Genomic DNA, 9,772 nt, shown 5'->3' on the forward strand with positions numbered 1-9,772 from the left:
TACAGGTATGTTTATTTCATACACACTTTACTGCATTTCACTTTTGGAAGAAACTGTACATTAAATTGAAAAAACAGTTCACAATATTTCTGAGCGTCTTAAAAATACTATGTTCTCTAAAAACAAACAAATACTATATAGGAAATACTTTAAATGTGACCCTAAAGTCTACAAGTCCAGAGTAATCTGGTTGCCAAGTCACTTGTGTTGTGGAATATTTCTATGACTAGTCGGGAGAAGAGTATAAAGGTTTTCAGTCAATATCAAATGAACAGAGTCTTGATGAATGATCAAAGTGTGTAAAGTCAATTTATTGCGTTGCAAGCAAGGAGAGCAGTTTCACAGATACGTATTGCAGTAACCTGTGAGAGTGCCCCCAGAATCATCTCCGTACATTGTTTTTTATACCCTCAGAGAGAGAAAAGAGACAGAGAAGGGAGGGGGGGACAAGTGGGGGACAAGTCATACGTGTGCATCAATGTCAATGCCTTCCCTTCAATATTAATGGGAAGGCGCCTCATTCTCTGCCGCTGTCCTATATGGCAGGCAGATTCCTTGTCTTATGCTATTGCCCTATATGGAATCGTTTTATGTCACAGCGGGCGCTTTCCTCTTACAGAGACTGTGCAGATACATGTTAGAAAATTTTTTACCGTTACATTTGATATGGTCTTCCTAAATTAAGGCCAGCATCTATTCCTAGTGGTGACCAGATACAGACAGGCCCCTCTTCTGACTCGAGGTCAAACGGTAAATCGAGACTGCACTTCATGTGATGCAATTAGATACTCTGAATGGCCATACATGTAGGCAGAATGTGTACAGTTCTCCTAAATACAGCAGATACATCTTTGAGTGATATGAAAAGTATGCAATGCTACTTGAAAAATGTCAGTTTATCATATTAGCACAAGGTTAGCATGATATTGACATGCATGCATAGTGTTTCATGCTGTTCAAACCCCTTACACATAATGACGTAGAAGGCTGTAACCCAGGGGTCTCAAACTCAAGGCCCGCGGGCCGGCCCGCCACGTCATTTTATGTGGCCCGCGAATCCGCCAGCAAAAAGATAAAAAAAAGTTTAAAAAATAAATAAAAATAATAATAATTCTAACAGTTTCAATAGGGCGTTCGCGGCCCGACGTTGTCGGTTGCTCGGGCCCTAATAAAATAACAATTAAAAGTTAGACTTGATAATAAAAATATCCCCATAGTCGACATTATGAGATAGAAAGTCATAACTATGATAGAAAGTCATAATTCTGAGATAGAAAGTCGAAGTTATGAGATACTTAAACACACAGTCATAGAAGCAGCTCTTTGGCTGGTTACTGTACATTTGACATGGAATGTATTGTGAGTACATTGAAGACTACTTTAAACGTGGCTTTACAACACATGAAATACTTCACGTGAGATTGTGCAAACGCACCCTTGAAAGGATTTTAAGCATTGAACAAAGTTATTATAATAACTTGTGTTTGATATTTGTCTTTGATATTTTCTTTAATAGTTTGATCTTTGATAGAGTAATGTGAGTTTCTTAACCCTAAATTAAAAGGATTTAAGTTATAATAACAGAAATGTGCTTAAATATATTTTTACATTTATATAACTGCATGTACAATATTTTTACACTTGAATAAACAATAATCAAATGCAGAGACAGTTATTTACCAATTTGTTAGGGAGTAGTTACATTTAGACCGTCTTACATTTACAACCGGCCCTTTGAGGGCGACCGTGACGCTGATGTGGCCCGGGAATAAATAAAGATGAGTTTGACACCCCTGCTGTAACCCGATAGTTGAGATTTAACGATTTCTATTTTTGTAAGCCAGCTATGCGGCGCTGTGGGAATGTACTGATTTGGAAAGTTATCTCTGACTGGATGTGTCTCAGTGGCAGCTTGCTGCAGCCGGTTCACAGTACTCTGTCTCAGCAGCTGTCTCTATTGAAAGGAGTTTTACACTAAGACGGAAGAGAGGAGGCATGGTTCTACAGTGCCATGCCAAAGATCTTATGTGGGCTTGTTTGCCTTGCAATCACTCTACTAAATGAAAAACTGGCATTTAATTAAGAGATACATGGTAATTAACAATGGGGCCGGACCAATATTATCAATCCGTCAGCATACGATATATCAAATATGAGACATCAGGTACGACAGTTTACTTATGACATTATGACAGCTCCGTCACAACCACAGATGACTAAAACTGCAATTATATCAATTTTAATCGTCCCTTAAATTGTACATTCTGTCCCACAAATACTGTATGTTCCTTTGAAAGCATTTTCTATTTGTCCCTGATTAAGAGGGAGGGAGACCTTTACCTCCTGCCAGCCCTAGAGGAATGCCAGTGGTTTAGGTTTCAGATGACACCTAAACCAGTGTCATGTGATCAACTGTCACATGATCAAGACACTGCTGCAGAGGCTTTTCAACATGGAATGACTTATACTTAGAGGCATAAAGAAAACTAAAGGGCAACTTAAAATAGTTACAGAATACTACTATCAGTCTTCAAAATCTCCAAAACAAATATTGTTCCTACTTAACCAATGCTGAAACATTGTAACGCTGCTTAGTTTTGCAGTTCTGAGCTCTGCGTGGCGGCAGCAACACTATGTAAAAGGCTGAGAACAGTGAAAATCATTTTATAAAAGGAGTGGACTCTGTTAGCCCTCTCCGGCTGCCTTCCGGGCTGCACTGAAGCCCTTACTATCATTGATTTATTTAATCAATTCTCTTTACTATTATTATTATTGTTATTTATTTTGTTTGTTATTGTTATTATTTATTTATGTACGTATTAAACTAACTTATGAATATTATTACCATTTATTTACCGATCTATTTATTTATTTCTCTCTCCTCCTCCTCCTGAAACATACCTGTTATTTAAATATGAATACATGACAAACTTATACAACCCACTTTGATATATGCACACAAACACAGGCAATACTCCCACTCAAAAAAACAACTAAAAACCTGAACCATGTTTAAATGATGATGTCTTTTTCATACGTCTTGTGTTGATCCCTGAATATTTCGTGACATCTTTGTCCGTCTATTTGTCACCTGTTTGTACTATGTCGCCCTGACGAAGTAAAAAAACGAGAACAACAATAAAAAATTTACCTTCGGTGTACTGCAGAGGTAGCGCATCACCTCTCCTATGTACTGCACAACAGTCACACTGTATTTCCTGCAGTCGTCCCAAAACTGAGAGGCAGAGAACTTCCTCTTCAGAATGATAGTTGACCCTTCACAATAAGACAGCAAAAAAGAAAATTTGATTATGAGCTAATCAGCATAAAAATGGGATGACAGTTGATTCAGATCCATTTTTCTGCACTGTATTTTGACTTGCATTAAAGGCAAGGCATGGCAAGGCAAGTTTATTTGCATAGCACATTTCAACAACAAGGTAATTCAAAGTGCTTCACATAAAACCATTAAAAGCATTAAAACATAAGGCAAAAGAAAATGAGATTTAAAAACAATTAAGAACATTCATTGAAACATTAAAAACAGTCATTATAACATTAAAAAAGCAGTGTAAGAAATAAAATACAGTAGTAAAATGCAGAAATGCAGGAAATTGATTAATATATTAATTGAATCTGGTTCAATTAAAGGCAGCAGCAAACAGAAAAGTCTTCAATCTTGATTTAAAGGAGCTGAGGGTCTCAGCAGACCTGCAGCTTTCTGGGACTTTGTTCCAGATATGTGGAGCAGAAAAACTGAACGCTGCTTCTCCATGTTTAGTTCTGACTCTGGGAACAGAAAGTAGACCGGTCCCAGACGACCTAAGGGGTCGGGATGGTTCATGAGGTAGCAGCAGATCAGAGATATATTTTGGCCCTAAACCATTCAGTGCTTTGTAAACCAACAGCAGGATTTTAAAGTCAATTCTTTGTTTGACAGGAAGCCAGAGCAAAGACCTCAGAACCTCAGAATTAAAGATGAATTGCTGTACTTTATGTTAAGCTTGAACATTTCCAAAACACTCATGCCAACAATATTAAACTGTATGTAATTTATCAATTTATTAAGGACGGTGATTGTTCTGCAGCGATGTTGGATATCTCCTAAGATGTGTGTAACTCAGGCTGCTAACCCAGACATATAGGGATGTGAACTTTAGCCTATTTAGAAAGAAGTAGTTAGAAATTAGAGGTAATCTGGTTGTGGTTGACCAAGCTCTGTTCAGATTACCAGTTCACAGCGACAAAGGACTCTTTCATTTAGTTTCCCACAGGGACAGAAAAAACAACGGGAGGAGGAGGAGGATCAGGGGCATCACTTTGATCAGTGGATCAGTGTTGAAACGAGTTCAATTCGGTTTACAATTTTGCAGCACTGTAGCCTCATATTTAGGTTGCTGGTGAGAATCCTATAGGGGTCTTGTAACAGAGTGCCATGTGTCTCAAATCTGCATAATAACAAGTGATTCCTCTATACCTAGTCAGGGATCGCAGGTGGGAAGCCAGTGAGGGATCAAATCCTTGTCAAAACAATGAATCATTGTATGTTAACTGTCGTGGTTGTTCTTCGAAAACCATGCATCTCCAAAACGTCAACTTTTCAAGAGCTAATAACAACAGCTTTGTGACGACACGTTCTTCTACTAATCCAATGGCATTTTGAAATGGTTTATTGAGCTTAAGAAGTAGAGACCCATGGTTTTCTTAGGACACTGATTATGTCAATGATGTATGACGACAAACTGAACCTGGATCTGCCATAAATCATCCATCGCTTCTCTTCTCGTATTTCCTGCGACGGCCACTGTCTGCACGCACAACCTCTTTTAGTGACAGTTTGTTTTTTGGTTTAAGACTCAAACCATTTTAAGCTTTGTTTGCTTTATGGTACAACAATGTTGCACCTGTGACCTGTTTGCTTTCACACTAGGATGGATAGTTTGATATTCAGCTTGCATTAAAAATAAAAATCACTGGCTTGCAGTTGGAGCCCTTTGGGGTCAACTTGGTGAACTCGAGGACGGATATTGAACCTTGGCAAAGCCTTTGGTGCCGATTTTTAACCCTTTCTGCAGTCTGAATTTGAAACAGTTTGGCCTGAAATAAAATAATTATAGAGTTTTTGTACAGCAAGCCTTAAATGTAAAACAACCTAAAAACTCCATGTTAGCTCAGTAAAGTGAGTATTCATTTGTCTGAAAGGAATTTCACACAGCCCTCACAAAGTCGTATTTGATTTACACTCTGTTCTTAGCTCGTCTCACCTGTCTCAATGGCGCCGATAAAGCCTATAATGAATCCAGCTGTGTGGTACAGAGGCAGGTTGAGGTAGATGATATCACTGGACGTTACACCGTTTGAAGATAGAACAGCCAGAGCGGTTAAGAGGCGGTTCTGATTGACCACAGCCGCCTTTGGGAGACCTGGAATACAACAAGACACAAACGGCACAAACCTTGACAACAGAAGAACTAACACGTTCGTCGTGGGAACTGATTATCACATGAGACTGAAGGACAAACCCTACCTGTAGTTCCAGAGGTGTAAATATAAACTGCAGGACTTTTGAATGTGATGTGTGATCTGAGGGATCGAGGGAGCGAAGCGTCTGATGCCTCGTCCACTTTATCGGAGAAGCTCTCGATCCCAGGTGTGTCACAGTGTTTGGTCATCAGGAGGACGGTGACGCCCTGCTCCTTCAGTGAGGGCAGCACATCCTCCACCGCTTCCTTCAGCTCTGGAAAAGGATACAGGACAATCATTACCACTAAAACTATAGTTTCAGGTTAATATGCAGATATTGGCCCACTACTGGCAGTGGAATATGCAACTTTACAAACAAAAACTAATATGATTAAAGCCAACCAAACCCTTGCAAGCTTGGCGTTCACTTTGAGTTGTAAGTGTGGATAACAGTCACTGAGAAGATGGAAGACGGTGAACTTCGGGGATTAGTTCAGGAGATAAAGACGATGTGGCTGCAGTATGTTGAGAACAATAATATGGTTTTCTTCCCTGACTCAGTTGAAAGCTGTCCCAGGACCCACAAAGGCAAATGTTGAGACCCCTGAAAAAAGTCTCGTCAAACCACTGAGTGAAATTCTCTATATTATCTCGAAAAAAAAACGTGTCTATATTTTTCACAGAGGCTTGAAATTTAAACTTCAGTCAGATATAAAATAAATTTACAATCAGATTGTTTATTAACTGGATCCCCATTAGCCGAGGCCTTGGCGCCCGCTAATCCTCCTGGGGTCCACAGAAAGGACAAAACACAATAGATACAATACATGACGTAAAACAAAGAGTTAAAACAGTACAGTCAGAATAGTTAAAATAGTACTGTCAGATACAAAGTACAGTCAGAGACTAGGATGTATAGTATCAGGACCAACCATATACATTATGCATCCCTAACTTCTTCAGAGAAGGATCAGGAGTCTACAAAGACAATGGAGTTCTAGGAAAAATAGTCAGTGGCCTTAGGTGAGCTTTTAGTTGTTTTTTAAATGACAGTTTGTTACTTGTATAAGTTACAGAGGAGGTAGTGAGTTCCAAGCTGTTATTGAATCACTGTGCGATTGAGGAGGTGTGTTCTTGGGGTTGGAGGTGTCAAGTGACCTGAGCTGGCACTCCTTGTGTGATGGTTATGTCTGTTGCATGTGTGTTGTACTTGGTCGAAGAAATATTCAGGTGTCTGATTAAATACTACATTTCTGTAATACGTGAGAAGGCTATAGTGGAATTAACCACGACAGGCGAGAGTGTAAATATGATGATGATGATGATCATCATATATGTTATACAGTATATGATGATGACGACGATGATTGCAGCACGCAATCACTGTTTAATAATGAGGTCAAGTGCGTTCCCCTCCACATGACAGGGTTACATCATTGTGGGAGGGGGTGCATTCAGGATAAAAACCCAAATCCCTTTTCATCTCTGATGAAATATCAACTGTACCAAACACTCGGCCCAGTGTGATGAAACAATACTTCCCTAAACAAAAGTTTAATTGAAACAAAAACTGTACGGCATTCCATAAGCATTTGAATTTGTATATTTATTTCTGCACTTCAGGTTGCAAACCCCATGAGGGCCAACACTTCTAACTTCTTTAAAAATAAAAAAACAGCTCGAACCTTTAGGCATGACTGAGGTCAAAATAGCTGCAACCACAAACTATATGATTTTGTTTCACAGTCGTTTAAAATGCGAACGTCCAACCTGAATGTACGGCTTGTAAAAGAGCAGGCCTTGCTGCCTTAAAGCAAAGCTTCGCTCATTTACGCGGATGCATACCTGGGGCCGCGATCAACACTTTGGCCTTGCAGCAGTTAAAGCAGTGCAGCAGAGACTTGGTGCGGATGTTGTGATTGAGAAGAGCCACGGGAGAGCCTAATTTAGCCAGGGCCAGCCATGTGAACATGAAGGCGGGCTCGTTCCCCATGAAAAGTGCCACGGTGTCCCCGGCTTCGTACCCCGGGTGAGACCGCAGCGCGTCGGCTGTTTTGTTGCTCCTTTTGTCCGTGTACGTGTACGAGTAGCTTTCATTTTCAAACGCAATAAAGATCTTGTCTGGTTGCGAAGCGGTCTGCTCCAAGAAACGGTCCAAAACAAAGAAGAGAGGTCTCCGTCTTCGCCTTGACACAAACTTCACCAAAATCCGCAGCAGATCCCCGAAATACAGAACATCCATCCAAAGATACGGGGACAAAGTTCTGAGCGCCACCGGTATGATGAGAACACTTGCTAAAACGACTGAAATCAAATAGACCAACATCATGTTTTCTCCCTTAAGAGCCACGGGTTGTGTAAAAAAAGAAAAGAAAAAGAAAAACCAACATTGCAGCTCCGGGCTGCAAAATGGGGAGCGTTGTGCCAATAAGGATTGTGTTCAGTGGGGCGGGGCATTTTCTCAAAAAAGTAGGTTCACTTCATGGAAAAGGTCAAATATTTGAATAATACGAATGATTGAAGGGGAAATTGCTCAGCAGCGGCGTGTGTCGCTGTGTTCAAACTTGACGACATAAAGATTGTAAATGAGCCCCATTGTGTTTCCTGCAGCACTGTGTGTTCGTGCAGTCATTCGTCAGACTCCCTCCTGCGGGTCACAAGACAAATGGAGCTGAGACATGATTAAAGCAGCAACAGTCAGATTTTGCCACACACAAATATCCAACAACTCACAGACATATGACCCAGGCCCAACACTCACACGATTGGTATGTAGAGGGCCACAAGCCAAACAAGGATTAGGAACCACTGGTTTTGTGTGAACTCAATCTAACTCTTAACTCAAGCTGTCGAATAGATTTAGTATCGGAAAGTAGTAGTATTTCTTCCTCTGACTTGTAGTGGAGTAGGAGTGGCATAACATGGACATTCTCAAGTACAGTACTTGAGTGAATGGTACTTTCTGCCACCGGTAATGGGACCACCCTTGTGTTTAGAGCACAGATTGGACAATTCAGATGACTGACTGCATATGCATGTGTAGGCCTACACACGGACACAATAAGACAATAATAATTATGAAGTGTAATCCTCAGGCCCATTTTGTGTCCACACAAAAATATTGGAAACAGGGAAACAGCAGCCCTGGCTCTGTTTAAAGGTGTATATGAAAATCTGCAGCATCTTTTTAGATCACAAAATAACATATTTTATCTTGTTTGTTTAATAACTTTAAAAACATATATGTGCAAAACAACAGGTTGCAGTTTAATGGACGGTTATGTGTCTGGCTATTCATTGCACAGAGGAAATAAATTCCTGAACTCATATCAGCCATGCATGTGTCAGCTGGATTGGATGTTGTTCTGCCCTATGACGATGAATTGATTAATGCAGCGTTAGTTATAAGTTAGGCTCACAAAGTTCTCTTTGTGACCATTGGACTGGTAAATTATGCTATGGAGCTGAAGGTATCTTCGGTGCACAACCGGTGAACCCTCGGCATCAGCCTGAGATATATATATTTATTTTTTTAGAGGGCGGGATATCAGGGGTCACTGAGGTCTTTGGGTTGTGAAACTCTTGTGTGCACAGTCCAGCAGAGCATGTGGTGACACAGCCGGCGCAAGGCTATCTATTTCTTTTGATTATGTCTACTCCTCTCTCACCCTTCGCTGTGCTTTGAGTCCTGGTGTGCTTGTTCTAATGTTCCAGAACGATGTGATGTCATTGTTAAATACTGTTAATGTTATTACACCACATTGGAGTCGAAAGAGTCAAATGAAGAAGCATGACAAACACACACAGATAGTAAAGCCAGTTTTTTTAGGAGATTTATTAAATGTGATTGTTTTCCTAATACAATAGACCTGTGGCCTTTTTGTGATTAACACAGGAAACATTAATAAGATAGTATTTGAAAAATACATTACTGGTAGACGTGTCTTTAAATTAAATACTGAATAAATGAAATCCCTAAAAATGCTTAATGTGTTCAGCCTTTTTATGCAGTAGCAAACAAGGTGTAGCCTATTCCAATCTTTTTTCTTTATCTTTTTAAGTGTTTGAAATGTGTTTAACAGTTTACGGTTCCTTAATAATTTCTTCAGCAGATATAGCATTTCTCAAGTCGCTGGTTTGAAGGAGGAAAAAAAAAATGCTCTGCACAATGAAAATAATTCTTGATACATTTTCAGACGTATAGTCCATGTAAACTTTTTAGCGCCTATAGCCCAGTTGATAAGAATGTGCTGGCGTCAGGGATTGGGTTTCAGAAATGCTTTTTCGAAAGTCACGTTGACTCGCAGCA

At 39.9% G+C, this 9,772-nt stretch overlaps 1 protein-coding gene across 1 annotated transcript; it reads right to left on the minus strand.

The window, feature by feature from the left end:
* Positions 1-2,865: 2,865 nt before the first annotated feature.
* On the minus strand, positions 2,866-7,983 carry LOC116383098 (very long-chain acyl-CoA synthetase-like). The gene is made up of 4 exons (XM_031846671.1): positions 7,309-7,983; positions 5,528-5,737; positions 5,265-5,423; positions 2,866-3,276 (listed from the first exon to the last, which is right to left on the minus strand). Exons 1-4 carry the CDS (start codon positions 7,790-7,792, stop codon positions 3,101-3,103), a joined length of 1,029 nt encoding a protein of 342 aa, XP_031702531.1. The 5' UTR covers positions 7,793-7,983; the 3' UTR covers positions 2,866-3,100.
* Positions 7,984-9,772: the final 1,789 nt, after the last annotated feature.

Source organism: Anarrhichthys ocellatus, unplaced genomic scaffold (assembly GCF_004355925.1).
Source record: "Anarrhichthys ocellatus isolate YVR2014 unplaced genomic scaffold, GSC_Weel_1.0 scaffold6, whole genome shotgun sequence".
NCBI classification, from domain to species: Eukaryota; Metazoa; Chordata; class Actinopteri; order Perciformes; family Anarhichadidae; genus Anarrhichthys; species Anarrhichthys ocellatus.

Excerpts from the sequence above, each read along its gene's own strand:
- LOC116383098 (XM_031846671.1), bottom strand. The coding sequence starts at position 7,792 with ATGATGTTGGTCTATTTGATTTCAGTCGTTTTAGCAAGTGTTCTCATC. Across the intron at positions 5,424-5,527 it reads TTACACCTCTGGAACTACAG|GTCTCCCAAAGGCGGCTGTG; the intron begins GTAGGGTTTGTC and ends GTTGTATTCCAG. Across the intron at positions 3,277-5,264 it reads TATCGGCGCCATTGAGACAG|GGTCAACTATCATTCTGAAG; the intron begins GTGAGACGAGCT and ends CTTATTGTGAAG.